At 42.1% G+C, this 24691-nt stretch overlaps 1 protein-coding gene across 1 annotated transcript in view; it reads right to left on the reverse strand.

Moving 5' to 3' along the window:
* The window catches only part of INPP4B (inositol polyphosphate-4-phosphatase type II B), a 516678-nt gene that overhangs the window by 195345 nt on the left and 296642 nt on the right, over window positions 1-24691 (reverse strand). The window contains exons 10-11 of the mRNA XM_045019298.1: window positions 20990-21069; window positions 1357-1468 (exon numbers count right to left, since the gene is read on the reverse strand). Coding sequence (XP_044875233.1) covers window positions 1357-1468; window positions 20990-21069 — 192 coding nt within the window. The remainder of the gene's footprint in view (window positions 1-1356; window positions 1469-20989; window positions 21070-24691) is intronic.

Consider the following 24691-nt stretch of genomic DNA (forward strand, 5'->3'; position numbering starts at 1 on the left):
CCTCTTCCATAGCTTTCCCAGATGTGGCCCTATCTGCCCCCCATGCTCTGTGTTGCAAGGGGAACCCCTATGAATCAAAGCTCTGTACCATGCAAGGAATTCTGCCCTTCTACACAGCAGAACCACATGGGTTACAATGGCAAGAGTGTGTCTGCAGCCAAGGAGTCAGTGATTAGTATAATAAATTCTTGTTCAAGCTGACTATTTTAGTATTTCCCCCTTCTATTTTGGGCTGACCTTGCACTTAGTAAAACGTTCAGGGCTTACTAACATCAGGACAGAAATCTCTACTAATGCTAGTAATTCCTCACCCTACTCTGAATTCTGAATGGTACTAACAGCCAGATCCTCACGTGAACATCTGGTCGTAGGAGGGTTGTGAGTGTACTGTGAAAGGGTTTGTAAGCAAGGGGGAGATGTTGCCCTTTGGAGGTGGTCTTTTTGTACCAATCAACATCCCAGATCTAGGATTGGCTACCAGTTTCCCTCCACCTGAATGTGCAGACTTTCAGCATACTGAATATTACACTCAGTTCAAAACTAATTGGTTGGGGGTATTTCAATATATTGATGAGGAAGTAGTGTAACTTCCTCAAAAATTGTCTCTGGAATTGCACCCTACCTGTTTGTGCACACAAACAGGAAATTGGGTAACTGTGTCTCACTTAATTTACACATGCAAATACCCATTTACTCACATTAACAAATGCATTCAAAGACCACTGAAACTATGGCTGTAACAAGTTTGCTGTATTCTTCTGTCAACCCACCCCATCAACAAGTATTGGAACCCAGCAAAGAGTTACCAATTAATTCCTGCAGACTCACTATGGTAAATATAGCTCATTAACTGCCTCAACTAAACAACAGGGCTTGGGGACGAGGGGAGTGGTCCTCTCACAGAAGAGGAATTTAAATTGTAGGGCCAAGCTGCACCAAGAGAGGAATAGCCTGGGAAGGCAGCTTGGCCTATAATTCATGTTATGTATTTTGTGCTTATTAATAAACCCAAACCCAAGTTTTGACCCTTCACAACACTAGTGCCTGATACTACATTCTGACAGCTCTCAAGTAGTGGTTAATTATGGTTGATTGAGGTTTAAATGAATACTTTTGTTCTAACAAAACAGAAGGGGAACGTCTGAGAACAGAGTATCACTTGGCACAGCTCTATGCAAATGTATTTTGAGTTGAGAGAGCTGAGCACACATATTGTACTTCATTCCAGTGCTGATTTCTCATTTAGGTTTTTTGAATAATGAGAACTTAAATCCCAGTGTGGTATTAGTAATATAGGCATCTGGCACCACTGATCATTCTAATTTAATTTGTGCAATGAGCTGACTGATTTCATACCTTTTGTCCCTGCACATCTGTTGTGATGTGGTCTACTTCCCCCTCCTCTATCTCCCCCATCTTCACAATGCTGACATCTATGGTACCAACTGTCTTTCCACCATCAGAAGTTCTGAAACCAAAAATAAGTAAAATTAAAAGTTTATTCTTCAGCAGCCTCTTGTCACTTCAATACAAATATTTATGTCAGTACACATTTGCTCTTCTATTCATTTTGTAGCCGCTTTCATCTGTATTAAACTCATTTTCTACTACCATAAAGTAAATAGTAACAATAGGACAGCAATGTATTTGTCCAACATGGCTTATAACAAGGAGAACTTTGAATATATTAGTTAAAACTCTAGATGGGCGAGTGCTGTCTAAAAGAAGATTGAACTCTTCCACAAATACCATGAATGTTCTAAATGTTATTCTGACTAGGGGCAGGTCTACACTTAAAAAGCTACAGCACCTCTGCATGCCACCATAACACTTTAGTGAAGATGCTACTACACCGATGGGAAAGCGTCTCCCATTAGTGTAATTAATCCACCTCCATAAAAGGCAGTAGCTATATCAATGGAGAAGATCTCCCATTGTCAGAATGCTGCCTACACCAGGGATTAGGTCAGTATAACTACGTTGCTCTGGGTCATGGCTTTTTCACACCCTTGAGCGATGCAGTTGTGCCGATGTGAATTTGTAGTGCAGACCTGACCTAGGGTCAGGGGCGGCTCCAGGCACCAGCGCAAGCCGCAAGGGGTGGCCTTCCGGTTGCTGTGAGCACGGCAGTCAGGCAGCCTTCGGCAGCATGCCTGCGGGAGGTCCGCCAGTCCCGTGGCTTCGGCGGCGGATACGCTGAAGGCGCGGGACTGGCAGATCACCTGCAGACACACCGCCAAATCCGCATGACCAGTGGACCGCCTGCAAGAGTGCCGCCAAAGGCTGCCTGACTGCCATGCTTGGGTGGCAAAAAACATAGAGCTGCCCCTGCCTAGGGTACTTCTAAGAAAACTCCATTACACATTGTGCCAATGCCCCCATTTTATAATCTGCCAATTTACTGCACACATCAATACTTTGGTTTCTAACACTATCTGTCAGGAAAGGATATACACTGTGTATCACTAAACCTGCTGCTAAACCAAAATAGTGAAGCAAGTTTGAACACTCTTTGGCAATCCTCTCTATAGCTAACTTCAAGGACCAATACCATTCCTCAGCTATTGGGGAGATATTTTTACTGTATCATGCAAATAAGCAGGGAAGAAACATTCCTGTATTACTGAGTTTGTTGTCGAAGATATAAAGTTCAAATATGGATCTCTAAATTTATGGTGGGATAGACCGTATCTGTAGCATGTAAGGTGCAGGGTGCCTTCTCAACTCCTACTGACTGCAAAACAGGACTAGGAGAGGGAGGTTTGGGGGATTATGAACAGTGAGAAGAACGGAAGATGCACTGTTGGAGAGCTGGGTTTTAAGGAGAGCAAGGAACTTGGAGGATGAAAAGTGAAAGACTATTCCAGGTGTATGAGGCAGCATGGTAAGAGGCATAAAATTGCAAGCAGTTAAAAGAGATACTGGGAGTTCCATAGTAAGATGAGCAGATTGGGAAGAGTAGAGGGAACGAGGGGGAGAAATGACAGGGGTATTTTTAGTAAAAGTCATGGACAGGTCATGGACAATAAACAAAATTCACGACCCATGAACTGTCCATGACTTTTACCAAAAATACCCCTGACTAAATCATAGCCTTCATATTGCCTTCAAATACATCTCTGCAGTCATTTCTCTCCCTCATTCTCGCTACGAATTCCAATCTTGGGGCAGCTGCTGCTGCGGGGGGGGGGGGGGAGGCGCCTCAGGGGGCTGCCACAGGGTCTGTGTGCACCAGTGTCACCAGCTGCCGGGAGCCACCGGGCCAGCAGCTGCTCCAGCCGCCCCAGGGACCACTGCCAGGAGCTGCCAGAGCAGCAGCTGCTCTGGCCAACCCGGGGACTGCTGCTTGGGCAGTCCACAGGGCCAGCTGCCTGGGGACCACTCGAACAGTAGCCAGTGCGGCTGGCCCCAAGCTGCTCCAGCAGTGGTCGGTGCAGCTGTCTGGGGGGCCACCCGAGTGGCTGGCTGCGGAGCCACTCCAGCAATTAGAGGCAGCTCTAGCTTTTTGCTGCCCCAAGCATGGCAGTCAGGCAGTCTTCAGCGGCATGCCTGCAGGAGGTCCCTGGTCCCATGGATTCGGTGTACCTGCTGCCGAATTGCCACCGAAGGCAGCCTGACTGCTGCCCTCGCAGGGACCAGCAGGGAGTCCCCCACGGGTTGCTGCCCCAGGCATGCACTTGGAGCGCTGGTGCCTGGAGCTGCCGCTGCCAGCAATGGCCGGTATGGCTGTCGGTGGGGCCACCTGAGCAGCTGCCCCCTGAGCCAGCTGCTTGGGCTCCCCTGGGGTCAGCCACACTGGCTGCTGCAGAAGTCACTCAGGTTGCGGAGCCCTATGACTGTATAGGTGAAAATGAGGAGCTTGAATTTGTTATGGTATGATAAGAAACAGGAAGGCACTGGAGAAGGGGGCTATAAGGTTGGCATGTTAGGAGAAAATAACTTTCAGAATAACTTTTTTTTTTTTTTAAGTATACCACATTCTTGGAAGAATTCTCAGAGAAAACATTGTATGCCTCCTCCTCAACATCAACCTTTTTATGGTTCCTTACAAAAACTAATTAATCAATCCTCACATAGGAAGCAGGAAATAAGGGAGATTAAGTGACTTCCCCAAGGTAATATGGGCCCTGATCCTGCAATGAGAACCCTAGGAGCTTTCCCTTTCACCTGTGCAGAGCCCCAGTGACTTCAGTGGGACTTTGCGCTGTTCTCACACATGTCTTTAATTTTACACACTATGAAGAGTCCCAAAAGAAGTCAAAGGGCCTACTCAGAGTGTGGAAAGTTTAGCACATGTGTAGGTCTTTTCATGATTATGGCCTTGTTCACCATAGTTATTTGGGATATTTTCCTGTTCCGACAATACAATCTGAAAATGCAGTGACCTCTGTGGTTTAAGATAAATGTTTACTTATTGGTACTAGCCACTGTTATCTAAAATTGAAGACATTTAAATGTATGTACTCTGACAATACAGAAAAACAATTTTTTCTAACATAAGCTTGGTAAAATTTTATATAAATCTTTGTGTGGTATGTATGTGGGGTGTTGTTTGCTACAAACCAAGTGCACCAAACAATAATAAAAAACAAAAACACACACACACACACACACAAACAATCCAGCAGCTCAGCACACAAGCAACCCTACATTAACTGACAAATGAGCATGAAACGGGGTGGAAATGAGTAGTAAAGAATCAGGATTTCAGGTCGCCATGAGTATTTATTATCAACAGTACATAAACAATTTTAAAATGTTTGAAAATAATTTGCTAGTGTCCTTTTAAAAAACAAAAGGTAACACTAGTTTAATGGATTCGTGTCAGTTCCCTCTGTCCTTTGAATTAATACAGACTACAACTTTGACCTAAATTTTCATCTCTTTTCTCTTTCTTGTGTAAAAATTGGCACAGGTAGACCAAGCTCCAGTACTGAATAGATAAATCAATCTATGAGGAAAAAGGGAGTAAGCAATACAAACTGCTGTTGCCAGGTCAAATATACCCTTTAAAACTTATGTATCATGTCAGGTGCAACTGGTAAAACACTGACAGTTCACAACAGTTTAATGCATTTTGATCAGCATGCCAAACTTCAATCACATTACCAATTAGCCTTAAATATTTAACCAAGAATGTCAGGCAGTGATGAATTTAAGCTTTTCTATCGCCTTGGACTGAAACTAAAATGTAAAAGTAAAATCTTACGCTCACTCTTTGTAGGAAACAAATTTTCCAGGCCAAAAAATAAACCTGCAAGCATATTTGAGAATGTATTGGTCACAACAGGTCTGATTCTACCTACAAAAGAAATGCACTATAATAGAATGAAATGAAAACACCAAGATCTTGATACTCTGGCCCCTCCCCTCCCCTTTTTCATCTCCTCACAGCAAATAGAAATGTTAAATCACAATATGAAAACAAATCTTATTTTTGAATGTTACAGGCACACAAATCAAAAAAACCTCTATAAATGTCCAGGGAGAAACCATCATTAGTTGTGTCAGACACTGTGAATTTAAAGTACCATTAGTATATGAGGGTTTTCAGGCAGACATGCTATGCATTTAGAACTCAAACACAAAATATTAGATTAAAATCTTGCCTGGACAGAGAAAAATAAGAGAGAGAAATGAAGCACTAAAATAAACAAGCAAGAAGTGAAAAAGACCACAGATCCCACCTACATTAGGTTAAAACAACTGATTGTTGATATTTGCTTAAGTACTAATGAATTAGTATGCTGTGTATTCTATATATGTCATACTGTGCATAGAACAGAGATATACACATACACAGACAATTAAATAAAGAAGAATTAGAGGGAATTTCCCTACTTTGGTGTGCTTTATACTGCATTTACACTAGTAATTACAATACTAACTTGTTAATCACCAACAGTTTGCTCACAAGATACAAAATGATGACAGTCCCCGCCATAAACCGCTTACAATCCGAATGACAGAAATATAGAAGATGAGATGCACCAGAAACCTACAGGAATAATCTGAGTTTCTTGCATGCACGCACACATGCAAACACTTCTATAAAGAGGGTGAAGGTCTAGCAAACCAGAATGGGGAATGCATTCCATGTTTATGGGAAAAAGGCACAGAAACAGGAGTCGGAGAAAGAGATGAACAAGCCTTGGAGACTGGCAATCCTGGCTAAGTGGAGGGGACATAAAGACCATTTGTATGAGATGAGCTCAGAGATGGACACTTGTCTTGAACATAGGTAACAAGAAGTTTAAAACCCATGTTGGGGAGCATGGGATGTGAGTGGAAACAAAGGATGAAGTGGTCTCATCAAAGGGCAAAAAAGATAAGTTTAGTGTCTGCATTTTGGATGGACAAGTGAAATGATAGATGTGTCAGAGATCCCAGAGATGAGAAAGGGGGGGAGGGGAAATCAAGATGGGAAATAATCAGCGCATGGATGAGTGTTTTCACTTTGGGGGCAGAGAGGAAAGGTTTGGATATGCCTTTGCTGTTTCCTGTTTGGTGACATAACTCAAGAAGAGTTATTCTCTTGGGCCTGGTTAGACTAGGATTTAAAGATGCGATGTCAGCATGTGCTAACTAACACTTGTAAAAGTCTAGTGGAGACAAGAAGAAAGTAACCAGCTCAGAACGTGTTAAAGGTCTTGTCTACATCAGATCTTATCATGTAACACATGCTAACATCGCACTATTAAATTCTAGTCTAGACAAAGTCTTGGTATTTTGGCCTAGCCAAAACCAGGATGTGGTGTAAATCTCACAAGAATTGCTGGACATCTGAGAGATATTTGGAAGTTGGGCTATGTAAGAAACAAGGATATATATATTGATAAGCATCTGCACTTCTGTATACTTATTCAAATTGAAACACGGAACCTATATGGAATCTCTGTAACCCCCTGGTAAAAAAGTAATACTTTTACAGACAACAACCATAACAGAGATCAATAAATAACCAAGCATTTTCAGAAGTGACCACTGATTTGGGTTGCCTCAGTTTTAGGGTGTCCAGACTGAGACACCTTCAAGGGGCCTGATTTTCAGAAAGTGCTGAGTATCCATCCAAAATCAATGGTCACTTTTCAAAATCTTGGGCAAATAAATAACTTGCATGTGTACTGTGCCTGTCATGTTGCAGAATGAAACTTTACAAAATGAGGGTCTAAAAAGAATAGACATAAAGTATCCCTTAACTTCCAGCTCCCTCTGGGATGAATCACAGTAACTATGTAAAAACACATTGCTAAACAAGGAGACAGAAACAGAAGTAAAACAAAACGCTGTATCCAAGGCCTGGTCTACACTAGGAGTTTATGTCGAATTTAGCAGCGTTAATTCGACTTAACCGTGCACCCGTCCACACCAGGAAGCTAATTAGTTCAACCTAGAGGGCTCTTTAGTTCGAATTCTGTACTCCTCCCCAGCGAGGGGAGTAGCGCTAAATTCGACATGGCTATGTCGAATTAGCCTATGTGTGGACGGAAATCGACCTTAGTAGCTCCGGGAGCTATCCCACAGTGCACCACTCTGTTGACGCTCTGAACAGCAGTCCGAGCTTGGATGTTCTGACCAGCCACACAGGACATGCCCAGGGAAAATTTGACACGCTCCGGCGCCTTGTGGATGTTCTGCAGGACCGCAGGCAGGAGGACAGAGCCCCCCTGCACTGTATCTGCAACCGCCCTCCCCTGCCACAAAGTCCCAAACCCCCCTCACCCAAAGTAACAAGAAGGAGGGGCGACAGGGGCCGTGAAAACTGTCACTACACCCCTGCAGAGTGCACAAATACAAGAAGGCTCTCATTCCCTAAATGTTGAGAAGTCCTTCCCTTCCTGGCTCACCGAAGCCCCAATCCCAGTTTCATCCCCTAACTGTGTAGTTGATTATTAAAAGTAGTTTGCTCTTAATTACTATTTCTGTCAAGTTTTTCTACAGAAGACTGTCTCTGAACGCGGGGGGAAAGGGGTTGTTAATTGCATAGGACAGTCACCTTTACCAGGGTACAGACACGGGGGCAGGATCAACAGCAGGTCACACACACAGTGCAGTCAGTAGGCACCCTGGTCAGTCTGGGAGGTGTTTTCCATGTTCTGTGTGGGTGGGGGGTACATGACTTTGTGGCATGGGAGGGCGGTTACAGAACTTATGCAGCGGTCCTTGTCCCGGACCACAGAGCCACGCAGCAGGGGCATCTGTAACCGTCCTCCCCTGCCACAAGGTCACATAGCCCTCGCACACAGAGTCCCGAAAAGGAGGGATGGCAGGCTCCGTTGAAACAACCAGTCCGGCACTGCAGACCACTCTAGGAGCAGGAGCCTATCATTCCTCGAGTGTAGAAGCGGTGTTAACATCACTGCACACCCTACCCACCACAGTCTGCCTCCCTGTTTCAACCCTTTAACGCGAATTCATTAATAAAGAAAACGTTGTTAATTAACAATGTTCCATTAACTTTATTTTTAAACGTCTGTTGGAAGGGGGGAAACGTGGTGAATGGGGTATGTAACCGCAGAAGAAAGTCAACAGTAACTGAAGCAGGGGCAGGTTCAGCTTCTCTGTAAAGAAACTGAACAGTCACAGGTTACCCTGCTCCCTGAGGAGCCTAGCTTTCAAAGCCTCCCGGATGCACAGCGCTTCCTGTTGGGCTCTTCTAATTGCACGGCTGTCTGGCTAAGCATAATCAGCAGCCAGGCGATTTGCCTCAACCTCCCATCCCGCCATAAAGGTCTCCCCCTTGCTCTCACAGAGATTGTGGAGCACACAGCAAGCTGCAATAACAATGGAGATATTGGTTTCGCTGAGATCCGAGCGAGTCAGTAAGCTCCTCCATCTCCCCTTGAGACGTCCGAAAGCACGTTGAATGATGACAGTTACCCAAGACCACCCTCGACACATTTTTCCCCCAGCATGCATTGTGGGGAAATCCCAGAATTCCAATGGGCAGTGGGGACTGCGGGAACTGTGGGATAGCTTCCCACAGTGCACCGCTTCCAATGTCGACACTTGCCCCGTTAGTGTGGACTCACAAAGTCAAATTAGTGTCCTTAGTGTGGACACACAAATTCGACTTTGTAAGGTTGATTCCACAAATTCGAATTAAGTTAAATCGAACTAATCTGGTAGTGTAGACATACCCCAAGTTAAAAAAAAAATAAAAGAGGCAGCAATTTTAATAGGCAATATGTGATTACCAGAGTTGAAATTTTGCAAAGACCCCATTAACACCCCAATTCTTGTGTAAGTCATGGTGATATCTTTGTCTCTTCTAACAGATCATGCCTAATAGTGTTCCTTACCACAAGGCTGGGGCTTGGCTTCACTGCTCATTCACAAAGAAGTGTGTCACTTCTTGTCTATACTAGAAAGGTTGCCATTTTAATTATACCAGTATGGTTAAGCAGCAAAACCAGTTTGGGAAGCCAAATAACCCACATCCCAAACCAATACAGCTATACTGGTATAACTTTACTCATGCAGACCAGACCTTAATGAGAAACAGCACCACTTCCTGAAATAGCCTGAGTGGTGACAGAAGCCTTTAGCTACAGAAATAGTCACAAAAAATGTGAAAATATCAGAGCATGTGCTCTTTCTATTTTGTGATATTGTCAGACTTTTCACTCAAATTCTGGAGCGAAGCATTCTGAAAGCTTCAAAATTCACTGAGGATGAAGGTCACTGAACCTGTGAATTCTGTGATTCATCAGCTGCAGATATCCAGATAGACCCAGTGCTGGTCTACGCTATAAAGTCAGGTCAGTTTAACTACATTGCTCAGGGCTGTGAAAAATTTTGACCCCTGGTGCATCGATTGCCACAGCATCGATTCCCGGTAAGTGGAGACATATTCTAATTCTCTGCTCATGTCACCCTTGGCTCTGTAGTAGGTCAGAGTGCCAGCTAGTGATAACCAGAACACAGGGTGCCATTGCTGCATGATGGGGTAGCAGAGGAACCAGCTTTGCTGACTCTACACCTACTAGGGAGTTTCTCCTCATTTGTGCTGTCAAGGCAGTGAATTTGCCCCCATAACTTTTGGAGTTGGATTTTAATTACATTTTGGTCTTGAAGACTATTTCTCAGATAGGGCACTACAGAGTGCTAGACAGGCCAAAAAAAAATGTAGGAAGACTTTTGAAATTACATCAGCATATAACCACAGTAGAATAGTGAAAATGAGGCCCCCAATGCAATGAATATGTTCAGATTGCTCGAATAACTTGCATTTCCCCATACACACTGCTTTCATTTGTACTCTTCATAAGGTACTATAAACCCGAGTTAACCCTAGTGTCCTTTAATCTGAAGGAACATATCTACCATTTCTTGCAGACATGGTGTTGCCTATTTAACAATTGGGTGCTCTCCAAGAGATCTTAGAGGATTATTTGAAAACAAGTGAAATAAGGTTTTAAAACAATTGTTCTTCTGTGCTTTTAATGTAATACAATATGATGGTGTTATATACATATGAGATGCCAAACAAGAAAAGTATATTAAGGTTTTACTATTGCTTGAAGGTTTGAAAACTTCAATCCATTTTGCTCCTCTACAACTTTATTGATTATTAATAAATATTTTGAATATGAAAACTCGGAACTGATAATTGGTTCCCATGCCGTAACTTCACTAATAAAAATGGCTTATGAACACAAAGCAAAAGAGAAGCAGATTGCGTATTTGCATAGCCTTGTAAATTATAAATGAGAAATGAGAGATTGCCTGAAAAGGAAAATGTATGACTTTCAATTGTTCCAATCTCAGAGCAAGTAGTGCAGACTAATACATAGTTCAACACAAATTCTTTTCCCACCAAAGTAATATATTTTGAAAGACATGAACACATTTTCTTATGACAAATGTATTAATTATTTTCGTATTGTCTTTTTTATTTATCATGTGAAACTCAAAGCCCATGTCAATCAGCTTTCTGTTTTCAAACTGTTCCATTGATGAATAAAATGTTAAAATTTAGGATAAATGAATGACACTTTTTAGAGTTCAATGTATTCACTCCTGTCACTGCTTCAATATAAGGTTAAGGTTTTTATCAAAACAAGTTTTGCTCAGCTCTTCTGGAGTCCTGCCTAGTGTTTAAAGCCAAGCTGCTGTCCATCTGCCTCCTGTGGCATATCATGACAAGAAGCAGCAAGGAAATAATTTCAGAATGCAGACTAAGTAAAACTTAGCTAGTTGAGCACAGACTCAAATTGATCATCAAAGGGCAGCAATAGTTCAAATACATTGCTTTCTGTACTAATTACTGGTTCAGGAAGTTACACAGCCAAATTCCTTTTCTTTCATTAAATATGTTAAATGTTGCTCAGATTCAATGCTGTCTTCATCCTATGGCCCTCTGAATCCCAGCCTTTAAATTTCACTTCATATGTCAGAATATATATATTTTATCTCCTCTTGAAAAAAAAAGTTTGGATTTGTTCCAGTTGAATGTCAAGGGAAAAAATATAATCCAGAAGGACAAAGCAACATAGAAATCCAAGATCATCAATGAACAAATGAACATTTAACTACATGGTAAACCCAACTGCGACCATACAACCATCAGCAGAGCTGCCTGGGGAGCATGAGAAGATATCAACTACTATACTATTACTAGACTATCATGGAAAGTCTGGGTACTGTTCCCACTAGTAGAGGAGAAGGCAACATTATGGCTACATCTACACTACGGCCGGAATCGACGCTCTGAGATTGATCTACTGGCGGTCGATTTAGTGGGTCTAGTGAAGACTGGCCAAATCGACAGCAGATCACTCTCCAGCCAACCCCTGTATTCTACCCATTACGAGAAGAGTAAGGTAAGTCGACAGGACAGTTTCTCCCCTCAACCCTCCCCCCGTGGTGTAGACCCCGCAGTAACTTGACCTAAGGTACATAGATACATATCGACTCCAGTTACGATATTCATGTAGCTGGAATTGTGTGCTTAGGTCAACTTACTGTGGTAGTGTAGATATAGGCCTGGTCTACACTGGCGGGGGGGGTGGGGAGAGAATCGATCTAAGTTACGCAACTTCAGCTATGTGAATAACATAGCTGAAGATGACATACTTAGATCGACTTACTGTGGTGTCTTCACTGCGGTGAGTTGACTGTTGCCGCTCCCCCATCGACTCCACCTGCGCCTCTCGTGGCGGTGGAGTATAGGAGTTGACGGGAGACTGCTCAGGGGTCGATTTATCATGTCTAGATGATACCCATAGCCTATGTTATAAAGGGAGTGAAACCTTGTTATGGGATTGACATTGGTAGGCCTGAATTCATCCTTCAATTAACACAACTGCAGGCATAAACCCCACACAAAGGAGTTGTGAACCCGCCCAGGAGCTTTTGCTGAGTATTGTTTTGGGTTGGGTGTGGAGGGGGGGAGGCGGAGGGAGGCAGAATACAAAGAAACTGAGAGGAGATAAAAAAGAATGACAGAGTGGGAGACAGAGCACACCAGCGAACAGGAGCAGCTGAAAGCACTGTGGCTGACCCTGGAAGAAACATGGGAAGAGACTTTAGGATCAGAGGTGCAGGATGAAAAGAGCGCTCTTGGTAATATGAGCAATATTTGATTCCTTCTGAATTCAGAGACGCAGGACTTTGCACATTCTTTATAAACAAACAAAACTGCATCAAAGAAATACCTGACTACAACTGGTTTCTACTCCCAACTGGACCACCCACAGACCCCAAACTGAGTAGCCACTTGGGTCAAAAGAGCCAACATTAGTGTCAAAGTTTTGAAGGAGAAAAATTGTGAGACAGTATTCCTTTTGAACCAGAATGGCGCAAATGTGGTGGTGTTTGCAGAAATCATAGATGTTTCAATTTCTTTTGGCTAAGACTTAAAACAGGAGCTCAACGCTCCACAAAAGAAACTAAAGCAGCATCTCCACATCCAGAAAGGGCTGAAGGTTGACTTAGGGTGGAGGTCAAAGCTCTGTTAGAGCAACAACTGCAAAGTGTCCAGACTGGTTGGGAAGCCCAGCTGCAGGGTAGAATGGCAAGGTGCATCAAAGAGGAGACCAGCAACCTGACTGCTGCAAACCAAAAGTTCTTCCATGAAGTAGTGGAGACCAGGCAAGCTTTAGCCAACATGGGACTTGCTAACAGAGATGAGCTGCAGCAAGGACTTAAGCTCCAGAAAGAAATCAAAGCCTTACAGATCATCACCGCAGTAGGCAGATGCCTATATGAGGAATTGAGCCAGCCAGAGGACTTGGTAAGACCTGGCATTTACAAAAGTTTTCTACCCCTTTGTAGCCCACAGAGGCCCAAAAGAGAAGAGGATGGCCTGTTCTAGCTCTTGTGATGCAAAACCCCGCTATTTTTGAGACAACCTCCCTGGGAGGCTTATTGGCTCAATTCAACATTATAACTCAAATGAATGTCTGGGAAGATGGACAGAAAGCAGGGTTACTAGTAGCCAACTTGGGTGGCCCAGCTCTGATGGTGCTTCAGAACTTACCCCCAGAGAAGCGACAGAGTTATCCAGACCTGGTACAGGCCCTTGACATGTGGTTTGGAGCTAGCCATGAATATGAACTAGCCAAGGCACAGCTAAGAACTAGAGGGAGACGCAAAAAGACCACCACCTGAACTAGCAGAAGACCTGGAGAGACTTGTGCTCCTGGCATACCCAGCTACTACCAAGGCCTTCCAGAACAGAGTGGCAATGGACCAATTTATAGATGCTCAGTTGGATTAGAACTTGCACATCAAGATCGATGAAAGGAGGCCAAAGACACTTTGACAGGCTGTGGAATTTGCCACAGAACTTGAATCTTTGCTTGCAGTAATTCACCGGAAGCAGCAGCTGCCACTGAGGAAGACAGAAGCTGATCACCATGAGCCCTGTATCAAATATGCATGAAGCAACAGGGTATTCTAACCTGGTTTGTGACTGCACTGAATGATAGGAACACATGACAATTTGGTTTGTAAAACAAGGCAAATTGGCAAAAAATAAAGGAAAACGTTATGTTAACTGCTGGTATTGTGACAAAATGGGCCACAGAAAGGAGGATTGTTAGAAATGTAACGTGGGCCAAGACAGTCTGTCTCAAGTATCTAATGAAAGCTTCTGCCCCAGTTCAGGAAATGCACAAGCCGAAAGTCATCACTGAGAGTCAAAACTTGGAGATATAAAGCTCAGCCCCACAATTTTTGTTTAGATCTAGGCAGTTAGACAAAAATAATGGAAGTTCATCTATTCAGTGCATAAGAGGATCTGTGATGTGTTCAGAAATAATTGACCTGGATTCATACATAACATCAATTAGACCGGAGATGCTAAAAAGGTTAGGGAAGAGAGTATCCAAAACTGAACTGCCTAATTGGTCTCAAATTGAGACAGTCACTGGGACAAGAGCACCTGTCCAAAAACTGGGTTTGCAGATTGGACTTTTGAAATTTGAGCAAGAGGTCTAAGTGGCTAAAACAGTAGATGAGCTAGGAACTATTTTGGATTTTATTACAGCTAAAAACTGTGTAATCAATGCCAGGAGAGGTGTTTTTCAAATTCAGTCTGTGGAAATTCCCTTTATGGCCCAGGTGAGACAAACGGTTTGTAGGCAACTAGTTTGCAGTAAATGAACTCCTGCCTCCAGGGGAAGAAACCCTTATAAGAGCTACAAGCTTTCCAGCAAGGCAAAGATAGGGAGTGGTTGAAACCTGTTTTAAGACCCAGAGTCTCGGGGAATCTTAGCTGCTAATGGTCTTGTGGATCTGAAACAAAAACTGATCCCAATTCGTTTGATCAAATGTTTCTGATAAACAGAAAATAGTGAAAAAGGGAACTGCAGTTGTGGAATGAGATGGTGGATCTGGTAAAAAACTGATACAGAAGAAAACTACAAGGGAGAAGGGAGTGAAGGTATGCACCCAGAGTTTCTGTTGGACTCATTCCAGTGCAGTGCTGTACATTTAAATAGGGAATATCAGAACACTCAGACACTTTCTGGTTAGGAATCAGGTTGTACACCCAATCCAACAAAGATATAGGTTGTGCTACATTGGTCCATCATAAAATTGGTACTGGGATAAACTGACCCATTAAACAGGCACTTTACCCGTTATCAGTGGCAAAAAGGGAAGCAGCACTACAAGCCATTGCAAAAATAGTTCACAAAGGCATAACGTACCCTTCAATCAGCCCCTGGGCCTCATCCAAAGTTCTGGTTAAGACAAAGGATGGCTGTACCAGATTCTGTGTGGACAATCAAAAATTAAATGAAGTCACTTTAAAGGATTCTTATCCATTAATATGAATAGATGATACTCTGAACTCCGTAATTGGTTCAATCTGGCTTTCCAGATTAAAAGCGAGTATCAGCAAGTGGAAGTGCATCCAAAAGATAGGGGAAAAAACTGCTTTCACAGCAGAACAAGGTTTGTGGGAATTTAAAGTGATAGATTTAAATATGAAAGGCTAATGGAGACATGGCATACCACTTTCAGCTTATCCATTATACCTAGATGATATCTTGGTGCATGCTAAAACATTTGAGCCTGAACTAAAACATGTATATAAATAGCCTGTGATCAACTGAAGATGGCCAATTTGAAACTGATCTCAAAGAAAGGTGAGTTGTTCAAAAAAGAAGTAGTCTGCCTTGGGCACACAATAAGTGAGGAGGGAATTTCCACTACTAAAAAGAAAATTGAGGGTGTACCAAACTGGCCAACTCCCCTGACACTTACAGGTAGGCTGGCCATACATCCAGTTTTAAACTGGACAGCCCTGCTTTTCTAATGTTTGTTCCCCAACTCGTACTGAGACAAACGGGAGAGGGATAGCTCAGTGTTTGAGCATTGGCCTGCCAAACCCAGGGCCATTTAGGGATCTGAGGCAAAAATCTGTCTGGGGATTGGTCCTGCTTTGAGCAGGGGGTTGGACTAGATGACCTCCTGAGGTCCCTTCCAACGCTGATATTCTATAAATCAGACGTGGGGCAGTGTGCTCTTCAAAAGGCACCCCCACATGACAGTGCATATGAGACCATGCCCAGGGGCCTTGGATCACGCCAACAGGAACAGGCCCACACTGTTCCTGGAAATACCAGAATATCTGGTACTCTGGGAATGTGAGAGTGGCCTACTTACTGATGTGCAGAATTTTACAGGACTCTGCTCCTATTATAGAGGTTCATTTGTGGATTTATCTATATTGCAAAATCACTGCACAAGTTGTTGTGAGAAGGCAAAAACATTTCAGTGGTCAGCAGAAAGTGATATAGCATTTTCAAAGTTAAAAATGCTCTGCTGACTGCTCCTGTATTGTCCTATCCATGTTTCAAAAATCCATTCATATTGGACACAGATGCTAGTGCTTGATGACAGTATTAACACACAAACACAAAGAACTTCAGAGGGTGGTAGCTTATTAAACTTTTACTGTAAGTTCTCCCAAGAGAAATGATTGCACCACCTGAAGGTGGTTAAATCTATAGAATGGTTTCATCACTACGTGTATGGGGAGAAGATTATGATAAGGACAGACCATATTTTCCCATATGACTCTTCATATTCAGAAATCCTGAGGGCCAGCTTGCCACGTGGATGGAGAAATGGCAGTACTACGATTTCACAATCGCAAATAGATCTAGCCATAAGCGGCTAAAAGGGATGGGTGTGTCTCTCTTTTCCTCTAATTTACGGAGGGGCCCATGTTCATGGTTCATCCACTGGAAGAATGGGAATGGGGACGAGGTATGGACCTCAGAGCAACTAAAAACTTCACAATGAGAGGATCTTGATATCAGAATAGTGTATGACTATTTGGACTCCGTAGAAATCTTACAATACAAAATGTAAAGAGTTTACACCTTTGCTAGGGAAAATTTGAGGACAGCCTCTGACAAAATGAAAAGGCTATATGATGTAAGGTCATATGGGGAAACTTTAAAAAGAGGGGACCTGGTCTGGCTCCACAATCCTAGAAGAAAGAAGGGAGGAACTCTCAACTAGATAAATCTTGGGAGGGGCCCTATAGAGTACTGACCCAAATAAAAGATGTTGTGTATGGGATTTAGTGAGTCCCAGGACTAAACCCAAAGTTATCCATAAGAATCATTTGAAAGGATATCAGAGGGACAGAATTTTAGCTCGGCTGCCCCCTGAATCTGAGAATGTGGAAGTTGAGGATGGAAAAGTTGTTACAGAACTGAATTCCCAATTAGGAAAGAATGGTCAGAGTGTAAATCCAGGTAGAAAAAAAGACACAGAGACTAAAGGTGGGAATAAAATTTTTGTGAGTTGGTGATATGAAAACAGGAAGACACTGTACAAATGTAAATAATTAACCTTGTATCACTTTAAATTTATTTTCTTTTCTTTCTGTTTGGGATGGATTGTTGGGTGTCACTGTTTTGGGCTTCATTGGAATGATGGGTAATGCTGAGATGGGGCTGGTGTTATAAACTGGATGAAACCTTGCTGTGGAATTGAGGTTGATAGGTGTAAACTCACCTTTCAATTAACACAACTGTAAGCGTAAACTCTATCCATGAAAAAAGTAGTGTGTGAACCTGCTCAGGAGCTTTGCTGAGTGATGTTTTGGGTGGTACAGGCGTGGGGGAAGACAGAGCAGAGACAGTGGAGGTATGTCTACCCTACAAATGCTACAGCAGCACAGCTATGGCACTGCAGCTGTGGCACTATAGCACCACAGTGTAGATGCTTCCTGTATTGACAGAAGGGATTTTTCCATCAATGTCATTAATCTGCTTCTCTAAGAGACAATATCTAGATCTACAGAAGAATTCTTCCTCAACATACACAAGTCCACACTGGGGGTTAGTTTGTTACTCAGGGCATGAAATTTTTCGCAGCTCTGAAAGATGTAGCGAGGTCAGTCTAATTTTTAAGTGTGGACCAGACTTCAGGGGAGAGAGAGAGAGACTGTACATGAGCATGTGTGAGAAAGAGCAGCTGAAAGCATGTCTGACCCTGGCAGAAACCTGTGGAGAGGTTCCTGAGTAAGAGGTGCAGGCAGCAAAGAGTGTTCTGGTGCTGTTTCTTGCTATTTGATTCTTTTCACATTCAGAGACACAGGACTCTGTACATTCTTTGTAAATAAACAAATCTTCAAAAAAAAATACATGACTACCGTCTATTTTTACTTCCCCGCAGGGCCCTAAACTTTGACTATCCACTTGGGTCAAAAGAGGCAACATAATAAAGGGGAAAGATCACTGTATTACTAAAAATCTATGTGACAAATATACCTACCCTCTATCCTTGAATAAAAGTTCAGACTGTATTGAAATGCTTGGAACATTGAGAAACAAGTACAGGACAAAATGAAATGTTTAAATTTGAATATAACCTTATGTTCATAAAGTAGTACGGTACAGTATAGACCACCGGGAGACCCTTTCACATATATTTTCTTCAGAAAAAGGTAAATCTATAAAGACTAGTGTGTCTATCTTGAATCTTCGTGAACTCCCTTGTTTCTGTAAGGTTAGTTCCACTCGTCACAGAGTTCTGATGTGGGAGTGGTCTTCAGAGATGCTTTCAGGGTAAACTCAAATTAGAGCAGTATACAGTGGTATGGCATACCAGCACTTCTCCCAGCCTGCCTTCCTGTTTTCTAGAACCTAAAATGTTTTTCATTTTTAAGTACATTTCTAGTTGTTACATTTGCAAAGAAACACTCACTTCTTGTTTTGAAGGTGAACTGATGCAGTGATGTCTGCCTGAGCTTCCAGACAGCCTGAAACATTAGCTCTGAGAGCCATGAACTGCCCCACATGTCACTATGGGACACTAACTCAGATGCTACTATAAGCGTGAAACTTGTTAAATATTTTATTGCCCATGTCAGAAAGGAGGGGAAGGATCACACTATGAAATTATGCACAATCTACTCTGACTGACATCCTGTTTTGTCACCACAATTAAGTAGGCCTGGAAGAGAACCACCTCTTATTCTCTTCTCTGGTCAAGAAGAAACCAAGCTCAAGAGTGCCACCCATGCCCCACAGAGGGAAAGCCAAACCTGAGGAGTTCAGTGGAGCTCAGACAGCATGTATGATCCTGTGTAAAATATCTATACAATATACTGAGAGCAGCATCACAGATGGATAGAGCTTAATTTTGTGGGGAGAGATTAGAAGAGCACCATTATTTTTTGTCCTCTTTTACCCCTGTGTAGCTCAGTGGAAATCACACTACAATAACCCAATACAGAAGTGACAAAGGACGGCACATCTTCCTATCTCACCTAGTGACATCCCATACATGAACAAGATGGGTAACAGAGCACAAGCCTGTGGCAATATTCATAATGAGAGTAATACACTTGAAATGAAAGGATCTTTCAGAGAATGGGGAATGCCATCATCATTGCAGACTGGCTGATGAAGGGATTTATTAGAGTTAGAAGCCAGATTTTACTGCCATTGAGGAGGTATGGGCAGTATTGTCTCCTTCAGCACTGCCTGGTGACATAATGAGAGAACAGTAATTCTGTGAATCTGGCCCACAGCCATACTCAAGAAACAAATCAACGTTCATAATATTTTTTTGAAAATGTCTTAAATTTCAACCCACTAATGTCTATAATTTAATTTTCTGTAGTTCAATTGGAATTGTTTTAAACTGCTGTCTTTTACGATTAGATGTACAAAAAAAATGTACAAGACAAAAACAAAACTTGACAAAAAGCAATCCTACAAAAGTTTAGTTCAGACCCAGTACCCTCTGGGAACCCATTAAGGCTAGTGCTATAAACTAATATTTTGTTATATTGTGATTTAATGCTATATGGAGAATGAAAATCAATGCACTTTGTCAAAACATCATGGTCTCTAAGCCAAGTAGTATGTACCTCCCCTCTGCCCGCATGTCTACATGCAACTCCTGTTACTTTTAATAGGAGTGCAGGTACATAAAAACCAAAATTATGCCCTCTCCATAAACGGTGCTGAAGGCCCTTGGCACAATGAAACCACTGCTGTTCTGATAAATGCATTTGAGTTTGGGCTACCTGCGCCAAGACAGGGTGTGCAGCCCATGTGCCACCAAATCTAGTTTTATGTGGATTTCTGGTGCATCTATATGCAGCATCTCCAAGGGGAACAGGAGGAGGAAGGGATCAGAGGATCTAATATAACAAAAGCCTGATATGTACAAATGTTGAGCACCTTAAATTCCAGATGAAGTCAATGGTAGCTGTGGGTGTTCAAAACCTCTGAAAATCAAGTCCTAAGGGCCTGATCCAAAGCCTTTAAAGTAAATAGGAGTGTTTCTATTGGCTTCAAAAGGATATGGATTATGCCCTGAATGATTTGCCTAAGATTATACATACAAGTCTGTGTCAGAGCTGGGAATTGAACTCTCCTGATTCCCAGCCCATTGTTTTAAACACAAACCCATCCATTCCATCCTTTCTTCATGTTAATATAGGGCCACATCTAAAACACTGGGCCTGATTCTCCACAGCTTTGTACCTTGTGTAGTCATATAAATTTGTGCAGACTTCTGCATTGCAATTCTGATTTGGTATCATTTCATACCTACATTACACATTAAGTGATCACAGAAGGTGCAAGGCAGTGGTGAATCAGGCCGTGTACTTAAACATGCCAAATATTCAAATCCTGGTCACTTCATGATATTAACATTTGGATTGTACAAAAATATAATGTATTAATTAAGTGAGAAGAAGATTTATATTCCCTGTTGTAGGAATCTTTGAAAGGACCTTCCCCAATTTAGCTGCTCTGCAATTTTTCTGTAGGGGATCATATCAAAGAGCGAGTAACCTTTTCTAACCTGACACATGGGAAGCGCTGACTTAAATAATTGGTATTTCTCTTTAGCTTTGTGCATAGTAAAAACAGAGGCACTTCAGGTATATTAGATGTCAACCTCAAGTAATTCTGAGTTTCAAACACAGCCAAGCAGCAATCATTAAATGTCATGGGTTATTAGTTTGAAATGGTTTACAATAGACAAAAAGACCTACCTCAGGGTAAGGGTCAACTGTTGTTCCTTTGACTTCACCAAGTCTCCTACTTTAAAAGTAGCCAAGCCCAGAAAGTTTCGCTACAAAACACAGGGGAAAGAGAGAGAAAGGAGGATATCATCATTAATTTCTGAAGTTTTAATCGTTTCATTTTCAGCCCCATGCCTACAAATCTGTCTTTTGTAGCAAGAGAAATTTTAAATTGGAACCCACTAGCTTGATGTATTATCCCGTAGAATACTTTCATACATCAGTGACACCATTATCAATAATTTGGTAAGCTCAGATTTTACAGACAGGAGCCCATCTTTTTCATTAAAAACAATCAGACTGACAATCTGACAAATAGCAGGCTGTAAAATGTACACCTGCAGGAAAAGTTTCATTTAGTTTGAAGGTTTTCCTCCTATTCAAGTGATTTCTGTATCACAACAAATGTTAAATCTTTAGTGTTTTACCAATGTTGTTCTTGCTACAGTAGTTCCTCAAACCCTTAGGCATTATCATCTTTGAACTCGAGATATTAATGTATTTGCTTGCTGGAGTTATTTTTATGTTGGGCTCAATACAAGTTATTAATAGAAACGCTGTATTTTCTGAGTATATAGCAATGTTTGTAAGCACGTTTCCTTGGGTATTTCCAACCTAGAGTGGACCAATTTTATTCCAGTACAAATAAAGAGAAATATACTCATCCAGCTACATTTTCTAAATTTCTGTTGACCTGCTATGCTATATGTTGTCTTTCTGCCGATGTCAGCCTTTGCATAATTTCCTTGAGGATGCAAAACATTTTTTCATTTTCTCAAGAGAACTTTTTACCCTCTCTCAATACCTCTGCTGCTCAGCACTAAAACTTCACTTTACCAGTTGTACAACAGAGTTCTTCTTACCCTAAGGACAATGAGCACGGAAAGAAAATAACCTAAAACTTTCTTCCATGAAGGTTTTTTGAAAAATACACTGGAAGTTGATGTGAATAAGTTACAGATATTTTCATTAAGTCACATCAACTATGCAAATAACTTCAACAAATAAGCAGGTTTTTTTTGCATAATATTAATTTTATTCTTTATTCCTTTTGTAAGGCTAACAAAAATGAAAGGTCTAACAGCAAATGCAATGTGCTTGCAGATGACAAAACCCAGGTATAGGATCTGAGCTTGGTCACGTGCTCTCAGGGTCAGCCCGGGCCATATGGAGGTAGCACATTCAGCCATTGGAAAATGGAGAGCAACATGTGTTTCAGTTGAGCTGCTCAGCCGCAGTATGACACCACCTGGTAAGAGTTCTATTCTGCCTTCCTTTAGTAGGGCCAGTCTGAATCAGGGCCTTGGAATTTTCGAATGTGGCCTCCAAATTTAGTGCTCAGACAGGCTTTTAGGCACATAAAATGCATAGCTGGGAACCTAAGTGCCAGTTTAAATGCCCAGATGTAGAGCCCTACAATTGGCTTCCAAGTTTAAGAGCTGAGTCCTCAGTATGGCCAAGCTCAAAGCCTCCTACGGGCTCATGTTGATGTCCATGTAATGATTCAATTTCCATCCCTGGCTGCACAGTTAGGCAGGAAGGGAAGGAAGAAGGGAGGTAGTGTAGAACATACAAGCCAAGAGAAAGAGAAAAGGTGCCAAGGAGGCAGGCTGAGGGGAGGAGTGGACGAAAAGGAGGAAGTAAAGAAGAGGCAGACTGGAGACATGAGATAGAAACAGAGTGGGTAAAATAGTATGATTATGTAACTAAAGACTGCGCTGTGTCTTCACTGCCAAAAAGGTGCATTTTAAGTGACTCACCTATCTCACTGTAAAATCCTAGCAGAGACAAGGGAGAGGTAGTTTTTACCTCGGTGAAACTATCTGAGGTTAATATACCTCCCACAATGCCTTGTTTCTGCTAAGATTTTACAGCACGATAGGTAACATGTTCGCTATCTCACTGTAAAAACACACCTTTTGGCACAGAAGACATAGCCTGTATCATAATATGTACACATAAGAGAGAACAATTAAGATTGCTCATACAACCTTCATTCTGGCATTTCGTAACTTTTGAGTGCTTGACTTTGCAATCTTAACATTCCTTTGCATTTTTATATGCAATTTGGATGGTAAACTTTGTGTTCTTGTAGAGTGCCAATTATAACAGGACTGATCTCGGTCGGGGCCTCTAGGTGCTACTGCAATACACATTAATAGTGCAATTCCTTATATGAACTGAAGAGGGGAGAAACAAACATTTTGCCCATTTGTGGTGGCCCTTCACAAGGCCCTACACTACTGCAAGGTCTCATAGCCTCATGAATTAGCCTTGTGTCATCAGATGTTTGGCTGTGTGTTCTTTGTGTGCTGTCCCAGCTCTGCACAGATAGTTGGCACAGGAGACCTCAATTGAACTGCCCAATGACCACAAGATCTGTTAAGGTACAAAGGCGCCTGGCCAGATTTGTCGATAAAGCATGGTAATAGCACCTGGCAGACTCTACGAGGATACTAAGACATGTATGCCCGTGACAATAGACACAGCTCAGTGAATGGCGGGACTTTCCATTATTCTCTAGGCTGGCCAAAGGGTTAAAGCGAGGTATCCCAACATTTATAGACTGAGACAAACAACTTATGTATCACCTTACATGCTTCATGATGTTTGTTACCTTCCCTTGTACTTTCCTTCTGATGTTTCAGACAAAACATTCCTATTCACCACCTGTCTTTGTTCTTTTACTCCTGATGGTTCAGACAAAATATCACTATTAATCACTTTTGTCAAACCATTTTATTGTGTGCTAGGATGAGGTGTTCTTGTGCTGGCCTGCTGGAAAGTGTTTACATATTCAGTGTGTTGCAGCAATGCTATCAATACTGGTGCCGAGTTCATGTACCAGTCACTGACAAGCAGGCAAACAGCTGCTTTTGCCAGGATGTGACTGTTGCTAATGGCATAACTCACTGACTTTTGTTCAGGCCTCAGGCTTTGCACCAGGCCCATGCTTCAGGCTCTCTCTACAACATCTTGGTTCTCAGATCTCATAGGACACTGCTTAATACAATATAACTGTCCAGATTCCAAAACATTTTTTCTGTTTCATATTCTTAAATTCATTTAAAAATACCTTCAAAATAATAATAAAAAATGTTGTATGGCCCAGTGATCTGATGGAAATGGGTTACCCGGCCTTGCAACAGGCCTAGAATTTGAAAGAGTGCCTTGTGGCTAGCTATGGCACTGACCAGGAGTTAGGTCAGCATAGCTACATCACTCAGAAATGTGGATTTTTCACAACCTGGACCAATGTAGCTATGTTGACCAGGCCTTAGACTCCTTTTTCTGATGTGCCAACTTTACCCTGGGCCCTAAATTGCCATGGCAATTTACAAACCAATCCAATTTTGCATGTGTCGTTTAGAGAGGTTTGAAAATTGAGCTTTAAACAACCTTAATTATAGAATAGCTAATGCTCCTCCATAATTTTGCTAGTGCTGGTGAGACACTTGTGATAATAAATTATAAGAGATTTGTGTTGAATTATTTGATTAATAAACTTAATCACTTACCTAGCCAAAGAAAAAAGGAAGAAAGAAAAACATGTCTGCAATGGCCCTGTGAAAGGCTGAAATACAGATTGCTCACTGAGATTTAACTCTGCTGCCATATTGCACATTTTCCAAATGCATCCTGTTGGAACTATGCCAGGGATGATCCCTGGTA

The sequence above is a fragment of the Mauremys mutica genome, chromosome 5 (genome assembly GCF_020497125.1).
Source record: "Mauremys mutica isolate MM-2020 ecotype Southern chromosome 5, ASM2049712v1, whole genome shotgun sequence".
NCBI classification, from domain to species: Eukaryota; Metazoa; Chordata; order Testudines; family Geoemydidae; genus Mauremys; species Mauremys mutica.